This window comes from Callithrix jacchus, chromosome 11 (assembly GCF_049354715.1).
Source record: "Callithrix jacchus isolate 240 chromosome 11, calJac240_pri, whole genome shotgun sequence".
Taxonomy (NCBI): Eukaryota; Metazoa; Chordata; class Mammalia; order Primates; family Cebidae; genus Callithrix; species Callithrix jacchus.
In genome coordinates, this window is record NC_133512.1 from 37,762,194 (window position 1) to 37,787,500 (window position 25,307).

Below are 25,307 nucleotides of genomic sequence, written 5' to 3' on the forward strand. Positions count from 1 at the left end.
AAGGCAAATAAGTATCACCTCTTGAAGGTCTAACAGTAAAGTCACATTGCAAAAGACAGATAGAAGATACTGTTCTGACCGTCTTTGAAAACATTCTCTTCTCTACATAACCCTACTTTTTTTCTGTCTCTCTTTAGATGTGAAACAGTCTTCCTAGGTCTGTTGGTCTGTTTCCTCATCTTTGTAATAGTAATTGACTTAGTATATTCCATTTTAGCTGTAGGGACATTGCTGATAGAGCAATGTTTCTGTTCAAAAGGTTCATGTTGAAATTTGAGCCAGTTTTGATCATATCTTAATTTCAACTAGAAATTTATCAGATTTTTTTTTCTCTGGGCTTCTGTGAGCTTCAAGTTGCATTGTAGACCACTCAGAGTATCGTTGTCAGACCACCAGTATCACCATGGGAGCTTTTTTCCTTTTTTTTTTTTTTTAACAATACAAATGAACAGGCTTCACTCTAAAACTACTGAATCGAAATTTGTGGCTACAATGTCCAGGAATCTGGGTTTTAACCACCTCTCTAAAAAATTCTGACATCTGTTAAATCTGAGAATCCCATGTTAAAAAACAACCCCATAAGGAGAGGAAAGACAATTGGCCATTAAAATTACAGCAGAGATGAGTTTACTTTATTGTCTTTCTTCAAACCACATAGCAAAACCTGAAGAAACTGAATACTTACACAGTAAAATCTTGTTTTGAATAAAAATCCTGCTATGAAGAAAAGATTGATCCATGTTATTCCCAGTCTCCCTGAGAAAGAAGAAAGACCCATTATGGGGGTCTTTGGGAATCAGGATAAAAAGGTACTAGGTCATCATGGAAGCTTGAGAGGGGCTGAATGGGGTAAAATATCAAATAGGTAAAGAGATGAACAAACCAAAATGGAGACACACTGAAGATAGAACCTGCTCTGTGCTGCATAGCTCTGGGCCAGACATAATGCTTGTTACCATGACTATAGATTACAAAGTTGCACATGAGCAATAGAAAGGATGAAGAGAGGAAGAGATGACAGAGGAAAAGAGAGAGTATGAAGGAGGGAATATGAAAAGGATGTTTAGAGCTGATTGGAATGGGTAAGAGATGAGAAGACAAAAGCAAATTGTCCTTCAAAAAAACAAGACCTCTGTTTCTAGCACAGCACTCTCTCTCAATGGTCTTAAAATAATGTGGAGGCAGGAAAATGAGAGATTGAAAACTGAGAAAAATCACATTCTTCTTTCTTGAGGTGTCAGTTACTGGTCCACCTCACTCCTAGCTGCAAGGAAGGCTGGGAGACATCCCTTGGGAACTGTGTGCCCACAAGGAAAATAAAAGGTGATTGAATTAATACACAGCTGTCGCTACCAGACAGATGCAAATAGTATATGGTTAAATATGATGTATTTCAAGTCTACTCTCTGGGAGCAAAGATGAACAAATTTATTAAAATTGAAAGAATGGTTGTAACTGTAGTTTATAAAAGATTGTGATGTTATCTTTAGTCATTTTGATATAAAATAAATGCATTGGCTTTCTTGGAAACTTGATCAATTTCAGCTTTAGTAGCTTGCTTTTTAAAGTGTAATGTTAACTGTTATTGACATGGCTTATAACGTTATTTTTCTTATCATAGCAATCTAGGTAATCTTAAAATGAGAATGCTAATGGAAGCAAAAATTATTTAACAAAATGTAATTTAATTTAATTTTGGATACAATTAAAGTTTTGAAACATAATTCTAGAAAACTGGGAAAGATTACACAGCACTTCTATGCAGATATCTGACATATTACGGAATCTTTAAGAGAATTGTGAGATGCCAAATTCAAGTGCCACCTCAGACAATTACTAGTTATTTTAACCTGGTACTCAGTATTCTGGGACTTGGTTTTTCTTATCTGTGAGATACAGAAGGAGTTGAGAATTCAGAATAACTAATCCCTAAAGTGCTTTCTAATTCCAAAGGTGTAAAAGGCATAGCAAGAATAAAAGAAGGCTTTAAATGTCTTATGCTCCTCAGTGTAGTAGAAACTTCCCTTCTCTTAGGTAGGACTAAATCAAAACCATTTGAGATACATTGGTATCTGTAGACTTTCCCTTGTGAGAAAGGAAATAGAATTGTTGGAAGCATTATGAGATAATTAACCATTATTGGAACGCTAAGCTTGTGGGAGTTATTTATATCTTACTGCTCGAGGTCATTGCCAAAGTCTCTCTCTCTCTCTCTCACACACACACACATACACACCCACCCACACACACACACCCACCCACACACACACACACACACACACAGAGTTTGCAATCTCCAGCATAAATGGGTTAATATTCATAGCTATAAAGCTCTTAGCATAGTGCCCAATACAAAAAGAGCTCAGTAAGTTAGCTTATTTTAGCTATTCCAAAATCACTTCAGAACACTTCACAGCCCTCAAAATTCAAAACACTGTTTCTTATTACGCTATTTCCTAAAAATCGCTCCAGATCATTTATCATTTGAACTACAACTTTACATATAAATATGTGCCAGAGAGATAGGTTTCCAGAAAAGGAAGAGGGGACATTGTATGTTTAGGAAGGAAGAAAAGGATAAGCAAGATTATCCCATCACCCTCCCTGTTGCTTACTCTTTTCTCCCTTCCTTCCTTCTCTTCTTTTCTGTAAAGCTGTGGCTATTAATTAAACCAAGGTAGTCTGCTTTCAGAACCCAGGTTCTCAACCATTCTTCTTTGATGACTCCTTTTATTATCTTCTAGAGTGCCTTGTATAAAGCTATTCTGCAAATATTGCCTGATGCTAAATTGTTATTTTTAAGTTTTTTGGGGGCCTAGTTTTAAAACTTGCAGGATTCAAGATATAAAAAGTTTGCAGATATGGACTAGAAGAAAGGCCTAAGATGTTTCCAGTCATCCTTATCAGTATTGTAAGCAATTTTGGTACATGTTCATTGTCTGATTCCTTTAAACCAGTCTTTGTTTCTTTTGATTACTGAGCAGAGCTATTGTTGAATCTTCCCTTTTATTCACCTCTGTATCTCATCAACAACCAAATCTTGCCTTTTCCTTCCCAAATAGATGGTCCAGTTTTCTCCATCTCCTGGCATCACTCTCACTCTCTCTGATCCAATCCATTTTCGTCACAACAGCCAGAGTGATCAACTGAAAACTACAAATAGATTTTGGCTGTACTGTGAAGGGTCAGTCATAATCCCAGCAGAAAACTTCAGCTCAAAAAGTTCAAATATAGAGATTATAATAAAAGAATCACTTTGCAGTGTGGTTGCAGTTAGGACTAATAGGAGATGCTGAGGAACATAAAGATGGAAGTGAAAGTTATTTGCTCCTACCCCTCAGAGTGAAGGGAGAAGGGGAGAAAGTTTTATTACTAGAGATCATTGAGCACTAGCCCAAAGGGGAGGGAGCACGCAACAGGAGTGGTAACTGTAGAGAGACAAACCACCACCAATGATAATGCCGTGAGAGAGGGAGGAAGTAGAGCAGAAGTACCTTGAGCTTCATCTCTCCTCCAGTCTCAGATCTGTCAGTGCCTCCTATTGGAACCTAACTGGAAACAGGAGAACAGGAGCTTGGGTAGTTGACTGTGCAGGGATCAGCATGAAGAACAGAGCTGAGCAGACAACATGAAGAATAACCAGTACATCTTCAAGACCAAATCCTCAATCTGACCTGCAGCATTTGACACTTTCCTCCCCAATCCAGCTTATCCGTGGTCACTCTGTTACATTCACTGAACTTCAGCCACATTTGGATTTTTCATTTTCTGGAAAATATTGTGCTTGCTCCCTGCCCAGTGCTTTTACAGAAGCTATTCTCTCTAATAAGTTCTTACCCAGTTTTTGCCTCAATAAATTGTAACCATTCCTTAGAATTCAGCTCAAAAGGCATTTCCTCAAGGAAGTCTTACTTGACTCCTAGGCTAGGTCAGATCCCCAGGTAAGATATTTAAGTACATCTTGTTCCTCTACTTTGTAGCACCTATTGTAATTAAATATCTACTTAATTAATTATGGTGGGACTCCGTATTCTTGGCTATAAACAGAGATTTGATCTATCTTATCACTGATTTCCATATTTTGCATATAAGCATTGAAATTCAATAAATGTTGTTTGAATAAACCGATGCATGAATACATACTTTTCCATGGTTTATCAAAAATGCAAAAAATGTTATATATGCCTTTTTAACTTAATATCAAAACTATGTATAAAATAGCATGGGAGAAAAATAATCGAACTCTTTTTCTAGTGTGGTATATATTTCTGTAGTGTTCTATTTTTGCAGGAGATTAGAAAAAAAGGTGACATGTATTTAACATCTTACTAATTTCTTTGCTATTACAAGGATAGATTGAATGACTACTTCTTGTAAAGTAAAAGTATAGCCTTATGCTTGCCAGGTGGGTATTTTTAAGGGCAGGGCTGTGATTAAATGCACTTTAGTTGTCCTTACTGTGACTTTCTGAATTCTTCATCATTGTGTTGTGTTCCTCCAGATCTAGTAGCTAGCAGAGGACCTTTGGGAAAAAAGCCATTCTGATTCATCCCTTACCACCAAATATCTCTGTGCCTCACCTACTTCTGGAGAATATTTGTACCTACAAATCAGGGCCTCATGGGGTACAGGTAGTCTGAAAACATGTTTTTTAACACAGTGCATATCATGCAAGAATTATAATATCTTACATGGTGTGCAAACTTTAGACATGATTATATTATTGGTTACTCAGCTAGGTCTATTGTATGTAATAATTTTCTCTGTATGATAGCCATTTAAAATATGATAGTGAATTAACTATTTTAATGGCATCTCAAAGTGAGTGCCTTAATACATTGCACACACAATAGCCAAAAGATAAACTGTCTTCCATATCCCTTGGATTTTGGGGCTCCTCAGACTTCTTCTCTTGATTTCTTCCTTTCTTATTTAACATGATGACTGGGATTAGTCTCATCCACTCCATGGCTTCCACTTCCAACACACACACACACACACACACACACACACACACACACACACACACACATGCACGCACGCACCACACGCTAATGACTTTTAAGTTTTTATCCCAGCCCCAAGTCTTCTCTTTGGCTCCAGATCCACATTCCAAGTTTCTTCTATCCTCTCCTAAAATCACACCTGTTAAACTTTTCATATTTTTAACAGATCACCACTTATCTAGTTTCCCAAACCAGAAGTCTTCGGTTCAACCTCAAATTCTCTCTCAATTATTTAACCAGCTATCATATCTTTTCAACTGAAACTCCAAAATATTTCATTAACCTTGCTTCAACATTTTCTTCTCATTTTTATTCCACTGGGTCAGTTTCTCAAAACCCCAGTAACGTAATTTTCTGTAGTCTTTTTCTCCCTTTTTTCTCTTGAAAACTGTCTGTTTTCTGGGCAGGAATGGCCACCTGCAAAGATAAGATTTATATCACTTTATTGCTCAATAATGTTGATTATACCTTAAGCTTCTCTTTGTTCACTCTTTAGTTTTGTATAATAAGCTCTTTAAAGTATGAACTATGTGAACTCTCTCTACCACTCTATTTATCCAAGCATACCATCTGCTATCTCATCTTACCTTAAAACCCTATATTCTAGGTTTTAGATGTTATCAGTCATCCTTTGCTTCCTGTGACCTTGTTTCATGATGGAAGATCTAAGGAGTCCTTTGAAAACTTGCATTCCTGTCCTTATCTGCAAGGCCATTTAATGACTCATGCTTCACATAGGCCAGACCCCATCTTACCCCATTCACCATTTTGTCTTTCAAGAAATAGTGTTAGTGAGAATTGTACTGAAAATACTTATACTCTGATCTGCTTCATTTCTAAGGGGATTTGTTTTATCATTTATTCACTATCCTCTTGGACTTCACTGAATACCTACTATGTGCCAGACACTGCATATAGAGATACAGTCCTCTTCATAAAGGTACATAGTCTGGTAGAAGGGATGGATACATTAAAAAACATAGGAATTGATGATAGCCTACCTTCAGTCTAAGTGTATATGTAGTGGTGAATGTCTAGTGAGTGAGTAGGGCTGGCTTCTCATAAGAAAGTGAAAATGTAGACCACTTCTCATTTTTCAGCCACTTTAAAATTGTTAATTAAGGGAAGTACTATTTTGGGAGTTTCTTTTTGGTTAAAGCCCTTACATTTTTCAAAACACTTAAAAAATATCATATATCATGTTCATAAATAGTTTGTGCAGTTCTCAAAACAAGTCTAAAATTATAAGTGAGATCTAATGAGTATGAGTTTTAAAGCTTTTATTTTTCCCCTAGGTGTTTCCTGGCATAAGTGATACTGAACAATTAAAATATTGACTAAAACAAAAGGATAAGAAGCAACAAATTTTTTCACTGGGCCACAACTTGGGGACTCTCCTTTATTGCTGAGACAGATTTATAAATAGTGTATATAATTAACTAATTTGCACATTCAAGTGTGTTTGCATCAAATGTTCTAGTATGTTTGTATAAATACCTAGTTCAGTTACGTTTTTAAAAGCTTAATTATTTCTCGGGGACTATGTCTAAAACTACTGACCAATTGTGTCTACTACAACCATTTGCTTGTTATACCAAAAACCAATTTTTATACTATTATTACAACTTGGGCAGGCATCTTGGGGCTAAATGTGCCCCTACCTATTTTTATCTACTAATATTTTTTAAAATTATTTTTTGAGATACTTATATTAGCCAGAGCCATGACTTCAATATGGCTCAATTAAAAGCTAAATGTGCTTTCTAGTTAAAAGTTGCTTATCATTTTTAAGTGTATAGTTTGTGATTTCAAATTTGCTCTTAATGGATAATCAATCCAAGGGCTGGAAGAGGCTTGATGAGGTCATTTGGTTCCCCTTAGACATGTACAAGCCTGACTTATCTAAGCTGACATTCTCGTTTGAATTTCCCTGCAGGTAAAACAGGCCACAGCCTGTTTTTAGGTGAAGTAATTAATGACTGTCACAGTGGATATGGCATTCTTTCTTAGGTGTGTTCAACCTACAGTAGCCCCATTGTTGCAAATTTCATCAACCTGCAGGCATTTATATAGTGGTCTTCTCTTTGCAAGATTGAAAACAAAAGAAGAAAACAAACAAAACCTAAACTTGTGTCACCTTTTCTTACAGAGCCCATCTTTATATTTATTTTATAAACTTCTATTTAAGTTCAGGGGGACACATGCAGGTTTGTTACATAGGTAAACTTGTGTCATGGGGTTTATTGTACAGATTATTCCATCACCCAGGTATTAAACTTGATTCCCATTACTTATTTTTGCTGATCCTCTTCCTCCTCCTATCCTCCACCATTCAATAGGCCCCAGTATGTTGTTCCCCTCAATGTGTCAACATGTTCTCAGCATTTAGCTCCCACTTACAAGTGGCCCAAGATGCCTGCCAAAGTTGTAATAATAGTATAAAAATTGGTTTTTGGTATAACAAAAACATGTGGTATTTGGTTTTCTGTTCCTGCATTCGTTTGCTAAGGATAATGGCTTCCAGCTGCATCCATGCCCCTGCAAAAGACATAATGTGATTCTTTTTTATGGCTGCATAGTATTTCGTAGTGTAAATGTACCACATTTTTCTTTATCCATTCTTACATTGATAGCATTTAGGTTGATTCCATGTCTCTGCTATTGTAAATAGTGCTGCAATGAGCATACATGTGCATGTGTCTTTATTACAGAATGATTTCTATTCCTTTGGGTACATAGCCAGTAATGGGATTGCTGAGTGGAATGTTATTTCTGTCTTTAGGTTATGAAGAATCACCACACTGCCTTCCATCATGGCTGAACTAACTTACATACCCACTGAGAATATAGCATTTCTATTTCTCTACAACCTTGCTAGCATCTATTACTGTTTGCCACTTTAATAATAGTCCAGAATGACAGTAATGACTATACATGTGTGTGTCTTTATGATAGAATCATTTATATTCCCCTGGGTGTATTCCTTTGGGTAGATCCAAAGGAATATAAATCATGGGAAAATGCATTTATCTCCTTTCATTTATTTGTTATTGTTATTATTATTGTTTTTCAAGACAGATTCTTGCTCTGTTGCCCAGGCTGGAGTGCAGTGGCACTGTCTCAGCTCACTGCAACCTCTGCCTCCTGGATTCAAGGGATTCTGCTGCCTCACCCTCCCAAGTAGCTGGCATTACAGGCACCATGCCAGGCTAATTTTTTTTGTATTTTTAGTAGAGACAGGGTTTCACCATAGTGGTCAGGCTGATCTCGAACTCCTGATCTTATGATCTGTCCACCTCGATGTCCCAAAGTGCTGGGATTACAGGTGTGAGCCACCCACCCAGCTGCATTTATCTCCTTTGATGAAAGTGAATATTAGAAAAATATATTGTGTCTCCAAAGTTAGGCTTGTACTTTTTCAATAATAGCCCAGAATGGCTGTTATTGAAACTTCTAAGTGGAAGATAAATGATGAGAACACATGGACATGGAGAGGGGAACAACAGACCCTGGCGCCTACTTGAGGGTGGAGGGTGAGATGAGGAAGAGAACAGAAAAAGTATTGGGTGCTAGGCTTATTACCTAAGTGACAAAATAATGTATACATTAAACCCCCCATGACATGAATGTACCTATGTAACAAACCTCCACATATACCTCTGAACCTAAAATAAAAGGATTTTTAAAAGAAAATAAAATGCATATGGAAATGTATAAAGAAATATAATAAATAACTACCATAAGAGGAAAAATTTTCATAAATAATAATAATTTATTTTTTGTCATTCTATATTATTCTGTTTTAAAGATGAAGCCAGAATGAGATGGTCTGTTTATAGATTTTTTTATATGGCTTATTTATAGGAGCCCAGATCACCTCACCTGAATCACTGAAATATAATGAGGCATAAGTCCCAAGCCAGGGTAAAAATCAGACCTATTCAGGAAAAAGGAATAGATGGGTGATTTTCACTAACTTTCAAAGATTTTTTTTTTTTTTTTGAGACAGAGTCTCACTCTGTTGCCCAGGCTAGAGTGCAGTGGTGCCATCTCAGCTCACTGCAACTTCCACCTCCTGGGTTTAAGTGATTCTCCTGCCTCAGCCTCTGGACTAACTGGGATTACAGGCACCTACCACCACACCTGGCTAATTTTTGTATTTTTAGTAGAGACAACGTTTCACCATGTTGGCCAGGCTGTTCTGAAACTCCTGGCCTCAAGTGATCTGCCAGACTTGGCCCCCTAAAGTGCTGGGATTACAGGTGTGAATCACAATACTCAACCTCAAAGATAGCTTTAAATGCTCTCATATTAATACTTCATGCCAACTAGTTTCTTATCCTGTCACTAGAGTAGTTGGCCTAACATTTACCATATGTTGACCATCTATGCAATTTATCAACCAATCTGGAATACTTTTGAGCATGAAATGAGTAGCTATTAATAATTATGCTAGAATGACAGATAAAAGTTGGATTTATGCTAGGAAAATTGAGACATATCACTCTTCTGTAACTAATGGGCATATAGTGCAATAACAATTTGTATATTAGCAATGGCTAGAAATTTGGTTTTCAGCTCAGTAAAAAAAGAGATTTTTTAAAAATAATTAAAAAAATTATATTACAAAGTGAAAAATTGAACACATGGTGATTATTTGGCAGTCAGCCATCAACACTAACAATAATACATATGACTGCTGTGTGTATATATAAATATCTACAGTCAAAAGAATCTTGGGGAAAAATGCTTCATCTCCTTTTGATGAGAGTAAATATTGGAAGAATATATTATTTATCCAAAGCGATGCTTATACTTTCTAAAAAAATTATGTTATTATATTTGCATTTGTACTGGCATAAGAACTGGTATATATTTTTGTCTCCCCAAGGTTGAGGAGGAGTTGGGCAAGGAATCATAAAATGGAAAAATATTTCTCTAGATCAGCAGGCTGTTTATGGATGATGTTAACAGCATGAATCCAAGTTTTGTTTGTTTCAAGTACATGTTTAACTAACACTTTATTCTCATCTGTTTTGAGCCATTTTTATACTGCACAAGGAACCCACAAAACTCTTCAAATATGCCACACAGTCCCCATTGGTGGTGCTTCACTGATTTTGGCCTAAGGCTAACATCGGCTCCTCCTTTCTGCATGCTCCCACTAACGACTTAGCATTCTTGACCCTCTGTATTGCCTGCATCCTTCCCTGCTGCCTTGTCAGGATGATTAGCTCCTAGAAGTAAGAGGCTGTCTCCTGTTCAGCATTGTTTCTTTACCATCCAACATACATACTTTAAATTAAGTGAGTGCTCCATAAATAAAGTCAATAGTACCACATGTCTTATGTTGAATAAGTAGCCTTATTGGAGGTCTTCTTTTGAAAAACCCTGTGTTGTAGTTGCTACGGCTGCCATAACAAAGGACCATAGAAAATAAATAAAGAATTTATTTTCTCACAGTTTCAGAGGCTGGAAGTCCAAGATCAAATTGTTGGCAGTGTTGTTTCTTCTGAGACCTCTTTCATTTGCTGGCAGATGGCCATCTTCACTGTGTCCTCATATGGTCTTTCTTCTGTGTGTGTGCACTCCAGGCTGTCTGTGTGTTCAGTTTTCTCTTCTTATAAGGACACTAGTCAGCAGGGCTGGATTTCAGACTTGCACAGGGCCTGTAGATACATATATCTATCTTCAGTCTAAGGTACATAAGGTATATTTGTATAAAAAGTATATTTTTTACATATATAATTATATATATGTATATACTTTATTATATACCTTTTTCATCTCTTTACTGTCTGTGTGCCTTTATGTATAATTTTCCTGTAGCAATATCTAATTATATATATCATACTATATATAGTTTTCCTGTAGTAATATATATATACACACATATATATGTATAAATAATAGTTTGATGTATAATAAAACTCAAATACTTGTAGATAATAGGATTCACAGAGTTTGCAATAAGGATGTCATTTCTAAAGAAACTGATTTTTAGGTTTAACAAACCTCCATTTCAATTTAAGGGATATTTTGACTTAAACATGTAGTTCTAAAATATCTTCTTAGAGAATTTGTAAAATAAAAGTAAATTTAACATCACTTACTTATTACCTCAATAAATACTAAGTGTCAACATTGTAGTAAGCATTTTTTTAGATTCTGGGGCTATAGCAGTAAACAAAACATGAAAATGGCTGTTATTGGTTTATAGTTTTATTTCATTGTTGTGTGAAAATAATCTTGATATCATTTTGGTTTTTAAAATTTTGTTGGGGCTTGTTTTGTGGTCTATATATGGTCTATCCTGGATGATAATGCTCTATGTGCTGTTTATTCTGCGGCTGTTGGATAAAATGTTCTGTAAATGTGTTAGGTCCATAAGGTTTAAAGTGCAGTTTAAATTCAACATTTCTTTGTATGTTTCTGTCTAGATAATCTTCCTAGTGCTCTGAGTAGGGTGTTGAAGTCCCCAACTAGTATTGTATTGGAGTCTATTTCTTCCTTCAGATCTAATATTTGCTTTATATATCTGGGTGCTTCAATGTTGGGTGCATATATATTTTGAATCGTTATATCCTCTTGCTGAACTAATTGCTTTATCATTATATGTGTCCCTATATTATTTATATAATGATAAGGGGATTAATTCAGCAAGAGGATGTAACAATTCTTTGTCTCTATTTATTGTTTTGACTTAAAGTTTCTTTTATCTGATGTAAATATAGCTACTCCTGCTCACTTTTTGCTTGTATTTGCATGGAATATCCTTTTCTATCTCTTTACTTTCAGTCTATACGTGTCTTTACAGATAAGTTTCCTATAGGCAGCATATAGTTGGATCATGTTTTTTAATTCACTCAACCAGTCTATATTTTTTAAGTAGAAAGTTTAATCCATTCATGTTGAAGACTATTATTGATATGTGAGGGCTTATTCCTGTCTTTTTATTAATTCCTAGTTGTTTTGTATATTTTTTGTTCCTTTTTTCTCTCTTACTGTTTGCCATTGTTGTTTGATAGTTTCTGTTGTCTTAACATTTGAGTCCTATCTCTTTCTTACTTGTGTGTTTTCTCTACCACTGGGTTTCATAGTTTTATGGGTTTTGATCATGGTAGGTAGCATCCTTTTGCATCTAGGTGTAGCACTCCCTTACGCTTTTAATGTAGGACTGGTCTAGTGGTGATAGATTCCTTCTGCTTTTGCTTGTCTGGGAAAGACTATTTTTCCTTCATTTAAAGATAATAACTTTGTGGGGTATATTATTCTTGGCTGACTCCTTTTTTTTCTTTGTCTTTCAGTACTTTGAATATATCATCCTGTTCTCTCCTGGCCTGAAAGTTTTCTGCTGAAAAATTTGGTTAGTATGATGAGAGTTCCCTTACAAGTGACTAGATGCTTTTCTCTTACTGTTTTTAGAATTATCTCTTTGTCTTTGACTTTTGACAATTTGGCTATAATGTGCCTTGAAGAAGACCTTTGGGTTATATTTATTTCAGGATCTCTGAGCTTCCTGTATCTGGATGTTTAAATTTCTTGCTAAACTTGGGATTTTTTTTTCAACAATTATTTTGTTAAATAGGTTTTCTATGTTTTTTATATTCTCTTCCCCTTCTTAAATATCCAACATTTAAATATTTGGTTGCTTTGTGGTGTTCCACATGTCACAAAGACTTTCTTCATTGTTTTAAATTCTTTTTGTTGTTGTTGTTGTTTCTGACTGGGTTATTTCAAAAGATCTATCTTAAAATTTAGAAATTCTTTCTTCTGATCTGTTGTTGGAGCTCTCAGTTGTATTTTTCTTTTATTTATTGAATTCCTTAGTTTCATGATTTCTATTTGGTTATTTGATGATATCTGTTCCTTGTTAAACTTCTCATATAGATATGATGTGTTTTCCTTATTTATTTGCATTTTCTGTATTATCCAGTTTTCAATCAAGTTTCTTTAATATAATTATTTTAAATTATTTATAAGGCCATTCATAGATTTTCTTTTTGTTGAGACCTGTTACTGGAGAATTGTGTTTCTTTGGAGGTGTCACCTTTCCTTGCTTTATCATGTTTCTTGTTCCTTACATTGATATCTGCATATCTGGTGTAACTGTTGCTTCTTCTAATATTATGGGTTGACTTTCATAGGAAAAGACATTTTTCTATATATCTATCTCTAGTGGTTGGGTGGGTGCTTTGGTTTTGATTCTGAATGAGTGCAGCAGCATAGTCTTTGTATGATTTCTTTAGCTGTAATCAGTGTCAGTGGTGTCTGTGACTTAGTGGCTTAGAATTTAGTTGTTAGTGGAGGTTGTGGCAAGGCTTTGCTGGGGACAAGGACATCAGGCATATTTTCCTCAGGGCCCTGGGAAATGTTCGAAGGCATAGTGATTAAGGGTCTAGGCAGGCATGTCCTTTTAGCCTCCAGGTGACTTGCTTGGGTGGCAGTGGTGGCTTGACTGAGTAGGTGAGTGGGTGGGTTCTGTGGTGACAATAGAATAGCAGTTCAATCCTCAGGCTCCTGAGTGGCATGTAGGGAGTGCTAGCAGTGGCAGTGGTTGGCTTGGTGGTTCAATTCTCAGGCCCCCTGATAGTGCATATAGGCACCTGTGGCAGTGGAAATGGATGGGGCTGGTCTTTCCTCAGATCCCTGGATGGCACACATGTTCAACAGTGGCAATGGTGGGTAGGGTGGAACTGTCTCAGGCCCCCTAGTGGCATGCACAGGCCAGCCAGAACAGGTTGAGTAGATAGATCCCTGGGCCCCCAGCAATGCAGTTAGGCACAGAGGCACTGGGTAATATAGGCCTGTTCTTAGGCCCAGTGCCTGGGAAGGCCAGTCCCAGGCCCCCTCATGGTACATACAGGAATGCAGCAGCAGCCTTACTGCTGGAGGGAGTCAGGTTGTTGCCAATAGTCTCCTTAGGCAGTTAGTTCTCAGGCTGTAAGGAGAGTAAGCTTTGGCTTCTTTTGTCCTGGGGGCAGCTTTTCTAGTGTGGTGCACTGTCTGTTCCCCAGGGTATACGACACTGCCTGGGTTAGACTCCTTGAGACTAAGCCTCATTTATGGGTGCATCTGGTGGTCCAGTTCCATGGCACTCTGAATGGATGTTGGGTGACGGAAGTGGAACTTCCGTAATGTGGAGATTCAGGGGCTTTTGGACTCCAGAGGAGGATATAGATGTTGGGGACTGGGCTCTCACAATGGCCCTGTGCTGCAGCTGCTTGGGTTTCAGGGGGTGTGTGAGACTCAGCACTTACTCCTTCTGTGCAACAATGTCACTACGTGGACTCCAGTCATCTCTTATTCTAGTATCAGGGTCCGTAAGGGCAAAGAAACTCTCTTGTGGCTAGGATTACAAGGTTCCATGGTGAGACTATGAACAACTGCGGATATCTTAGTTACCTTTTCCTTACAATAGAGAGTTTCTCCAAGCTTTGAACCAATCCCAGCCAGGCAGGCAGTTTTGCTTTCCTCTCTTTCTATGCCTCAGTTGTTCTCTGTTACTTTCCTGCTGAATTCCAGTGTTCTCTCTTAGAAGCTCTATTTGATGTATGATTATCTATTCACCATTTTGGTCCTTCTTTGTGGAGGAGGCAAGTGCCAGGCACCTTTAATCAGTCATTTGGAATTCCACCCCCTCAACCCTTCATTTTAAAGTTATGGTACTATGTATATAAACATTAAGAATTGCAACATTTCTTTTTCAAATTGGTTTTGTTGTGACCATCTTTATCTTCAATAATTTTTTTGCCCTTAAGTTTATTTTGTCTGTTTTTAATATAGGCATTCCATCTTTATTCTGTTTAGTATTTATTGGTACATGTTTTTCACTCTTTTCACATTGTCTTTCGTTTCTTTATGATAATAGGACTCTTACAAACAAAACTTAACAGGGTTTTAAAAATAGTAAATTTAATATTATAAAATTTACTTTTAATGGAGAATTATTTTAAATGTATAATAATCACTAATATATTTTTATTAGTTTATTTTATTATGTGTTTCCTATTTGCCTAAACTTTTCTTTTTCTCCTTAACTCCTTCTTACCAGTTTATTGTTGTTTTTTTCATTTTAATTATGGGTTTTTTTACACATACAGAAATATTTCATTTGTTTGGTTAAATTTATTGATTTTTGGAATTGCATTTGGATTTTGAATTTATAGTTGCCATTTTTCATTCTCATGATGAGTGTGTTTCAACATTTCTGAGAAATTCTTAGCCTTTATCTCTTCTAATTTTGCTTTATCTCAATTTCCTTTATTATTTATTTTGGAGCTCCCACTAGATGTGTCATCTTAACCTATTTTTAATTTCATAGTTTTTTTCCTAGGCTACATTCTGGATAATTTGTTTGAATGTATCCTTCAGGTTACTAATTTCTATCCTAGATTTTTATTTGCATCTGCCAGTTCCCTTGGCATTTAAATTCAATTCTTTAAATTTTATCCTCTACAAGAGATTTGATAGACAACAGAGGTGCTGTAAATTCAGACTGTAAATCTCTATGAGGGCAGTCTTGTTATAAATTCTCCCTTTTCTCTCCATTCCTACCCCATCCTACTCAATGACAAAGATTGAGACAGGCAAATTTCCTTGCTGTCTCCTCCTGGGCATGAGGTTTTGTTTCTTCTTCATCTTTATGCTGCTGGCAGAAGATTCTATTAGAGTTCCCTCTTTGAGTAAGTGCTAAGCATTATCACCTGTTCCCTGGATATTGTGCAGTCATTGGAAGAAATTTAAGTGTCCAGGGTTGGGCAGGACCTCTCAGAGAAAACTTTAGCACTGGCTTACCTCCTAAATTTTCTGTTCAGCAATGGGGAAATTCCACAAATCCCTTTGTTTGTCTGTAATGCAGTAATATACCTAAAACTTGAACTGTTCATATATATTTGTTCAGCATTGTAGTTGATTTTATATGGAGAGTCATTTAAGATTTCAGGTGGTGTTAGAAAAGCGAGCTTTGACCTAATTTCTTCTATCTATAAATTTCACTTCCTCTGCAAAGTCATTATTCCTTAGTAAGTTGGATATTTTTAGTAGGTGGCTCTGTTGTCAACTGACATTGCCATATTCTTTTGACTATGAGTCAGCTAGCCAAGGGTTAAAGAATTATTTTCCCATCTGCTTGTCATCTAAGGTTTCAAGTAGATAATTTCATCTCCTGACCAAAAAAAAATCTGTTTCTGTATTTTACAAGCAGTTTGTCAGCCATGGTGACATTCTGTTTTCTTTTTCTTGTTTATATTTGTAACATTATATTATATTATTTCTATTTCTATTTATAGTTTGTTTTACGCATTATCAATAATTTGACTGGGAAGGTTGTCAGATCTCCTTTAATATCATATCTGGCTTCCTGTTTACTATTGTTTTTCTTACTTGTCATTGTGTGAGTACCAAGAATTGCTTTGGGGTCTTTGATACAACAAAAAATTTAGCAAATATGTAGTTACCAGGCTATAGTGCCTCACCAAATCTGAATGTTTCTCCAACAGAAAATTGTTTCTTGTTTAGGTTTTTATGACCCTCTTTGCTGGAGCTGAATGTTGTCAACCTGGGGCAATCCAGAAGTTGATTCAACCTTGCTTCTTCATGCAAATTCTCCTTTGCCTGAGTTGCTTTGCCTAATTAAGTTACAATTTTTGCCTTGATATCCTATATTCTGAATAATTTTTTCCAAATTTAAGGGGCCATATTTCAGAGATGAGGGAGCACTGGATCTGGCCACTATGTGAAAGAGAGAGATTTGGTCTGAAACCATTCCTATCCACACGGAGACACAGATCAGATTCACTCTGATCAATTTCCAAGATTCTGCTACTCAGCTTTTATAGCCATCTTGGTTGTCATCACTGATATGTGGTAAATTCATGAAGGACAACAATCATGGTTTTTTTTTTCATTCCATTCTTTTCTCTTTTCTTTTGTTTAGTTATCTTAAAACTCAAAGGCCTAGAGCTTAGAAGGTCTTCAATTAAGTTTGGAATCAAGCCCCATCTCCATGTTGCTTCCTCTGGTTATAGTGTGGGTGGGGTAATTGATCCTGAATACTATTGCCCAGGATAAGTACAAGTTACCAATAGTCAGCAGTTTAGGGAGAGTTTTTAGTAAATTAATTCCTTATTCAAAACAAACATTGTAGGCTTAGTTAACTAATAATGTATCACTATTGGTGAAATTGAAACGAGTAATATTTATGTTAAGATTGCTTGGAGTGGTGAGACAGGATCCAACACTTTCGCATGAATGAATATACAGGAGAAGATACCCACTAACCAGGCTGTTCGTGTCAATGGAGTGGAACTCCAGGTCTGCACTCTAGTAGACCTGCAGATCCCCTTGCCTCAGAGGATCAGGATCAAACTATAGGAGCTGAATCTGAGTCCCCTCTGAAGTAGGTGTTGTATACCTACGGCTGCTGGCTATGTCTAGGTTAGATAGAGGGACTCTGAAGGTCCAGAAAGGTTGGACCTACTTGTTAATAATAAATGTCTTTGCATCTGACAGAAGGTGGTCTGAGATTTGTTTTACTGCAGTTGACTTCTTGGAAGTGAGGTACAGGGCTGGGGACTATAGACCCTCTCCCACCTCTGACTATTAGAGTTTCCAATATAGAACTTTACATTTTTTTAAACAGCCAGACTGGTTTCCAGTGCTTTAGTTTTATAGTTATGTGCATTCCTGTCTGCTTTTCTAGGTATCAGAAATTCTCTAGGAGCCAGATTCTAGAGTACACTGTGCAGCTGGGATATCATGATCTTGCTTTGACATAGAATATTGTAAAAAATTCAAGAGTGTCTTTTGAATTCTGTAGGTGATAATGATAATTCTTTTTAGCAAGAAAGAATTGAAAAACAAAACAAAAGAAAGCAGACATTACACTTTTTCATTTTTCTAGGTTATATTTATTTTGGGTATATCTTTCCTGGGTATTTAGTCCTTTATTTTTGACCTACTAGTACAATTTTTAGACCAAGAGATTATTAATATACATTCTTATTCACAGGCAAAAGGGTAACACATTTGTTTGGGGTATTATAAAACAAAAAGCCCAGTATTTACAACTATCATGCGATTCATTGTTCTTTGGGAATTAGATAAACATGGATTATATTATAGCCAGTACAACAACTGTGTGTGCTTCCTCCTTAAATCACCATATAGTTAATTTTTCTGCATAGGCACCCTCTTCAATTGTCACATATCCTTTTCCTGAAACCTTGCTGTGCTTTGTAGCATATATGTTTAAAAAAAACTCTTTGTTCTGGAAAAAGCCACCCACTGAGTAGGAGTGTGAATTCAAATGTTAAGGTCACCATGGACTCCCACAGTTACTCAGTTCAGTAAGATGTGTGTGACATCACACTTTTGTTTAGTATTTTAGAAAAAAAAAAAGAGGCCAACACTTGGTACCTCCAAGTGCTAAATGAACCTTTGTTTTCTTCTGTCTAAATTATCTGCCCCCCACACCACCAACCAAAGCAAAGGAGCATTTCCCAGCATATTAAACTTATGCTATACAAAAACAGATCTGTTTAGTTCATCTCTGGCTTATAAACCGCTGACCTTTCACCATGGATTGCCCTCTTTTTCACACATTTTTCTCTCCTTCAATGCGCTTTTTCTAGAACATATTCACTCATTAACATTCTGCCCAGCAACCCCCAATTTTTGTCCTTACATGCAAAATATACTCATTCCACCTCAATGGCACCAAAAGTCCTAACTTATTTCAGCATGACCTCTAAAGTGTAAAGTCCAAAGGCTCATCTAAATATCATCCAAATTTGATATGGGTGAGACTTGAAGTACAATTCAACCTGAGGCAAAATTATTTATCACTTCTGAAACTATGAAACCAGAGAAGTTATGCGCTTCCAAAATACTTTAGTGGGACAGGCATAGGATAGACATTCCCATTCCAAAGAGGAAAGATAGGAAAGAAGGAAGGGGTGATAGGTTCCAAGCAGTCTAAAACTTGGCAAGGCAAATTCCAGTAAATCTTATGGTTGAAGAATACTCTTATTTGGTTATATTTTCTACCTCCTGGACCCACCGGGGCCATAAACCTGCCCTTTGGACCCATGCGTTAGGTATTGTGCCCCTGAGGCTTTGCTGAACAAAGGCAGGGCTCTGGCAGAGTGATATTCCCCTCAATGCTCTGGAAAAAGCCTGACTTGTTGAAATGAAGATAGTGGCCCTGATGATCTCTGAATTGCTTTCAGGGTCATTTTTCCCTTTTCTTGATGAATAGGGCACATTTCTAGTAAATAATTTTATTGTTCCATCTTGTCAAATTTAAGTAGTCCAACAGCCTTCCTTCCTTTCACTCTGTCTTTTTCTCTTTAGTTTAAACTGGCAGTTTTGGCTGGTATAATCTCATCTCTATTTTTGGTTTCTGTTGAGATGGCTGGTAAAGTCCTTGTTCTCACCCATGATTTCTTTGTCAAATGGTTGTTCAGCCATATCTTTAATGTTCTCTTCAGAACAAGCTTTCTGACTTTTTGCAACTTGCAAAGGTTAAGAAATATTCAAACCTCCAAGTTCTGGTTTTTTCTGCTTAGCAATTCCTTCTTCAATTCATCTCTCTCTTCTTGTATTGTTCTATAAGGAGTCAGGAGGCACTAAACTGCCTCTTCAATACTTTGCTTAGAAATCACGTCAGCTAAATACCCAATTCTATTGCTCACAAAGTCCACCTTCCACAAAGCGTTAGAACACAGATCAGCCATGGTCTTTGCTAGTTTATAATAAGGATAGTTTCTAATATGCTCTAATATTAGTTTCCAATATGTTCCTCATTTATTTTTGAGACTTCACTAGACTCAATTAATGTTCATATTTCTAGCATATACCTCAAAAATCTTCTATCATGTATTACCCATTTCCAAAACCACTTCCAGATGTTTAAGTATTTTTTATAGCAGCATCCCACTCCTAGTACCAAAATCTGTTTTAGTCAGGATTCTCCAGAGAAACAGAACCAATAGAATTTATATCTATATCTATCTATATCAGATATAAAGAGATTTATTATAAGTAATTGGTTCACATGAATTTTGGAGGCAGAGAAGCCCCAAGATCTGTAGTCAGCAAATTTTAAGTCCTGGAATTCCAATATGCAGTTTCAGTCCAAGTCTGAAGGCCTGATAACCAGGAGAGCCAATGGTGTAAATTCCAGTCCAATAACAAGCAGCTTCAAGACACAAGTAGAGTGAATGTTTCCATTGAAGTCTAAAGGCACCATCAGGAGGGCAATCTGCAGTATTCAGAGCAGATTCAAATGTTAATCTTGTGAAGCAACACCTTCACCAACTCATCCATAATAGTGAATGATCAAGTGTCTAGGCACCTGTGCTCAGTCAAGTTTACACATAAGACTAACCATCCCAGCACCCTTATAAAAAAATCACTTAGGTGGGTGGATCATGAGGTTAAGAGATCGAGTCCATCCTGGTCAATATGGTGAAACCCCGTCTCTACTAAAAATACAAAAAATTAGCTGGGCATGGTGGCATGTGCCTGTAATCCCAGCTACTCAGGAGGCTGAGGCAGGAGAATTGCCTGAACCCAGGAGGCAGAGGTTGCGGTGAGCCGAGATTGCGCCATTGCACTCCAGCCTGGGTAACAAGAGCGAAACTCCGTCTCAAAAAAAAAAAAAAAAGAATCACTTGACCATATGTGTGTGGCTTGTTTATGAGCTCTCTATTCTACTTCATTGGTTCATATGCCCAATATCTTGTATTTTTGTTTTGCTACCATTACTATAAATTTCAGTGACTAACTATTCTTTATCTCTGAAAAAAGGGTGAAAGTTTGCTTAAAAATTTTAAAATATCAGGTAAATAAATATTATGAAAAATTCCAGTAGCTTGCTTAATTTCAAAGTAGATTTTCCTGGTAACACTGCAATATGTTTATTTTGAGTTCTTAAAAGTGCCTATTACTGCACAATAAGTGATGCCTTATTTTACCAAATACGTTCTTAGATTAATTTATTCAGATTTCACAGCTCTATAACTCTGTTCTAGCACAGTGTCCAATTTGAGTTCATAACTTTTGTGCTAGTTTTGTCCTGCTTATTAAACACAGCTTTTACAGGCCTTTAAGATTAGATCTACCTAAAGTTTTAGGGATTTCCTTAGATAGTATTTTCAGATTTTTCAATGTTTAAATTCTTGTTTACCTGTAACTTGTAAGCAATTATTGTTTTCCTCCTCCAATCATCTAGAACAGAACTATTTATACTTAAAATACATAAAAACCAAGCTGTACAATAGCTGTGTGTGTAATAGCATGAATCCCTTTGTCTTCTAACTATCTGATAACTGACAATTCATGGTTACAGAAATACTAAAGTAGAAAAGGTGGAATGATAATGGGATTGAAGAAAAGGTAAAAAGCACTCCTCTGAAATAAACTTTTGATTCTCACTAAGAAATAGGGTATAAATTTGTAGTATATATATTCAAATGTTTTTGTTTTCTGCAATTCCTTATCGTATAAAATATTTCCATGTCATACATTGCACTAGTAAACCAGAAACTAAAAACATTATGTGGAACCAGTGAAATGCTGGTTTCACTATAAAAGCAAAATATCTTTAAAAAATATATATTTTATAATTATAGCTATTTTTAAATTTATAAAATGTACTCACAACTAAACCTGTGTGTTAAGTGGACCCCAAAATCACAACACTGATTATTTAAACCTCTGTGTCTTTGTTCATGTTCTCTGTTGAAAGCTTTGAAGACAAAATTAGAGACTTAACTGAGCATGGCAGAAACAGCACAAGTTTGGGAAGTTGCCGAGACCAGAGTTCAAATCGTTGCCCTGCTATTTACTGGATTTGGTGCCATTGACAAGCTACCTAATCTTTCTAAGCCTTCGTTTCCCTACCTGCTTAAAACCTTGTAACAAATAACTGATTTTCTATAAATAAATAAATAAAAGCCTCAAGAAAATGATAAGAATGAAAAATGGATAGCTGTTATAGTTTCTACAAAGCCTAAACTATATTTATGCCAAAGGTGTATCACTGGGCAGGTGCTATGATTACCCTTGTAACTATAGAGTTTGTATGGTTGTGAAACTCCTTTAAAGTTCATTTTCTTGGTTTTAAGCTCATAGTAAATTAGACTTCTTTAAAAACCTGCTTTAATGATGTGGAGGCAAATGCAATTTCCTGGAATTTTAGTCTCTTACTAAATGTCCCTTCTTCAATATGAAGTGGGGTATATCTTCATTATATCCTAGTCTTTCAATTGCTTAATACAGATGGGAAAATTTGAAGATCATTTGGACCGGGGCATATTGTAGAGCTGATAAGTTTGGAGCCAGCTCTGAAGATTACTGTTCACTATGGGGGTAAGGTCTTATGACTGTCTCTTTGTGGCCCAAACGGATTTTGAGCTCAAGAGACTTTCAGGGCATTTGCTTGATGAAATGATTTAATGACTTTTTTTTTTTAAGTGGGGAGTGGGGTTTTAGAAAGAGACAATCATACCTCAAGAAAGTCTCTATTGTGATCCAAATAAATCATGGTTTCTAAGTTTTGAATGTAAGTCCAAAGCACAAAAATATAAAATAATTTCAAATAAAACTTTGGGTTGATAATCTATCAGTTGTTTTCTGCTCATGGCAGAACCTAGCTAGGAGAATTTCATTAGGTTATGTTTTATAAGTGGTGCTTCTATTTTTATTTAATATAGTTTAATGAACAAGTATATGGGAACAACAGAGGTTAATTTACATATTCAGTTGATTTCAAAAAGAAAATCATTCTTTTTAAATTTTCTTTATTAACTAAAGTTGCATGAAAATATCAGTGATTCCAAATGATAGCAATTTAAGATTCTTGAAAATAAGCTATTGCATACACATAAACTTCTTGTATATATATATATATATATCGATCATATAGCAAATAATTTTCAAAATAGAGTTGGATTCTTGAAATGTTTTCATTTTACTCTGAAAAAAAGATATGATAAAAAATCATTTATTCATTTAGAGAAGGGCACATACTCTGGGTTGTTTTTCTGGTGATACTCATAGATTTTTGCTGGTCCTTGCACATCCTTTTAGGTAGAAAATAAAGTATGTGTATCCATATCTGAAAATATAATCAAATCCTCATTCATCCTTTATCTCCCCAGAGCACAGTGTTTCAATATCTTCCAAGGAAATTACAAGAAGAATAGGAGTAAAGTAAATGGTTGGCTATTCAATGCTTTTGAGATATCCGTAATTTCATTATACTAGCTTAAGTACTTAAAAAAAATAAAAATAAAGTATTGTTTTCCACTCACTGCTTTTTGGGGGACAATTGTCATTTCTTAAGCATTTTTGCATTTTACGCTGAAAAGAAGCTCTGATAAGAAATCAGTTATTCACTTAGGGAAGGGCATGTCCTCTGGGTGGTTTTCCCATTCATGCCCATAGATTTCTGCTGATCCATGCACACCCTTTTGCCCTGTTCCCATTATGAAACAATGGCTTTTATTTGTGATGTGATTGACCAGGGATGGGGTACATTTTGCAACTACAGAACAAAATGAAGTCACTGGCCTAAACATGGACTAAACCTTTGACCCTGACCTCATTAGTAGCTTAACTAATGTGGGAAACTACCAGAAGCTTACGTTTAGAATTCTTCCGAATCACATGATATGGCAGATAACATGATTTAAGCATCATCGTGATTAAAATGCCTCTGTCTGTGAAATAAAACATAGAGAAATAGTCGATTATTAATTGAGTATTGATGGCTTTCTACCTTTTGAAGTTCATAAATTATTTAATTAACTATTCTAATAACAACAGCAGCAGTAACAACTATAGCTAACATTTATTGAGGGTTTTTAGAGTCAAGTTATATGGTCTAAATTATGTCTCTTCTGCTAATTAGTATGTTGAAATCTAAACCCCAGTAACTCAGAATGTGGCTGTAATTGGAGATAGGGTCCTTAAGATGTAAAGTTAAATGAAATCATTAGGGTGGGCTCTAATTAAATATTACTGGTGTCCTTATCAGAAGAGAAGTTTAAGACACAGATACACATGCACACAGGGAAGGCGATGTGCGGACCGGGAGAAGATGGCCATCTGTAAGCCAAGGAGAGAAACCTCAGAAGGAACCAGAACTGTTAACACCCTGATCTCAGATTCTAGCTTCCAGAACTGAAAACAAAAATTTCTATTCTTTAAGCCACCCAGTCTGTGATATTTTATTATGGCAGCTTTAGCAAACTAATCCAGCCAAGCATGTGCTAAGTGTTTTATATTCATTATCTTCCTTGCTTTTCATTATTGTGATCTCACCTTTGTAAATGAGGAATTATAGGTGTAGACAATTTTAAAGGGCTGGTAAATGAGAAATCCAGAGTGATAACCACTGAGACAGAAGCCAGCATCTACAGACTTAGCCATGCTTACATATTGCCCTGCTGCTGCCTTCTCTCATATGCTACAGGAATGACCCTACACCTTTGGGGGGACAGTTACTGTTCTAATTCTGTTCTCATTTTGCAGATGAGGAATTTGAGACTCAGAAGTACCTGGTTTAAAAGTACTCTGCTTTGAAGTAGCTGAACCAGAATCCCAAGTTTAATATGTTTGACCCCAGAGTCATGAATCTTAACCATCCAACTGTCCTACTTTTGGCTCTTTTTATATGGAGGAAAGGAATTATCTCCTAATTTAGTTCTGGAGTTTTTGATTCTGGAATCATGCTTGAATAAAATTGAAATTTTGTTCTGCATTTTTAATGCAGAATTTGAAATTTTGAAAAATATATTCATTATTATTTAGAACTACAGGGAAGAAAAAAAAACTTAAAGGAAATCACAAACAGCAAAGTCACTTCCTTATGATAAAAGAAAGAGTTTATGGCATTGACCAGTAATTTTATATTTTACTAATATAAAAGGATCAAGCAACTTTGTGGTAGAACATAATGATTTTCCTTGAGCTATTTGGTTAATTTGTCTACTGCTTATTATGTCCACAAAAAGGCAATAACATTTTCTTTTAACTTACTTAATAGAGGTTTTTTGAAAATGACTGAATAAAGTAGGATCAGGAAAGCAATCAAAAAGTAATTTTAACTTAGCTGAAGAAACATGAAATGGGGAATAATACTCAAATAACGTAAAAGCAATTCTATTAGATCATTAGGTGGCCCATTTAAACTCAGCACATTTATGCAGCATATCCTTAAAAGCATCATTTTAAAAAACCATTTGGTCATAATGTAAAGCCCATTATCATAAACAACAATTCATGAAAATT

At 36.0% G+C, this 25,307-nt stretch overlaps 2 protein-coding genes across 7 annotated transcripts in view; one reads left to right on the forward strand and one right to left on the reverse strand.

Annotated features, from left to right (window-relative positions):
- LOC118143666 (uncharacterized) overlaps positions 1-22,738 on the forward strand; it is a 110,636-nt gene extending 87,898 nt beyond the window's left edge. For 2 of the 4 annotated variants that reach the window (XR_013523709.1, XM_078342074.1), the window contains 2 exons: positions 12,314-12,372; positions 21,760-22,738. Coding sequence is in view for 1 of the 4 variants with exons in the window: in XM_078342074.1 (XP_078198200.1) it covers positions 12,314-12,321 (8 nt within the window). In the remaining 3 variants the exon portion in view is untranslated. The remainder of the gene's footprint in view (positions 1-12,313; positions 12,373-21,759) is intronic. The other 2 variants (XR_013523710.1, XR_004727948.3) reach the window with 1 other exon arrangement.
- ITGB8 (integrin subunit beta 8) overlaps positions 17,895-25,307 on the reverse strand; it is a 150,333-nt gene continuing 142,920 nt past the window's right edge. For all 3 annotated transcript variants that reach the window (XM_035253688.3, XM_078342072.1, XM_078342073.1), the window contains 2 exons: positions 23,660-23,734; positions 17,895-20,271 (listed from right to left, as the gene is read on the reverse strand). The gene's annotated coding sequence lies outside the window, so the exon portion shown is untranslated. The remainder of the gene's footprint in view (positions 20,272-23,659; positions 23,735-25,307) is intronic.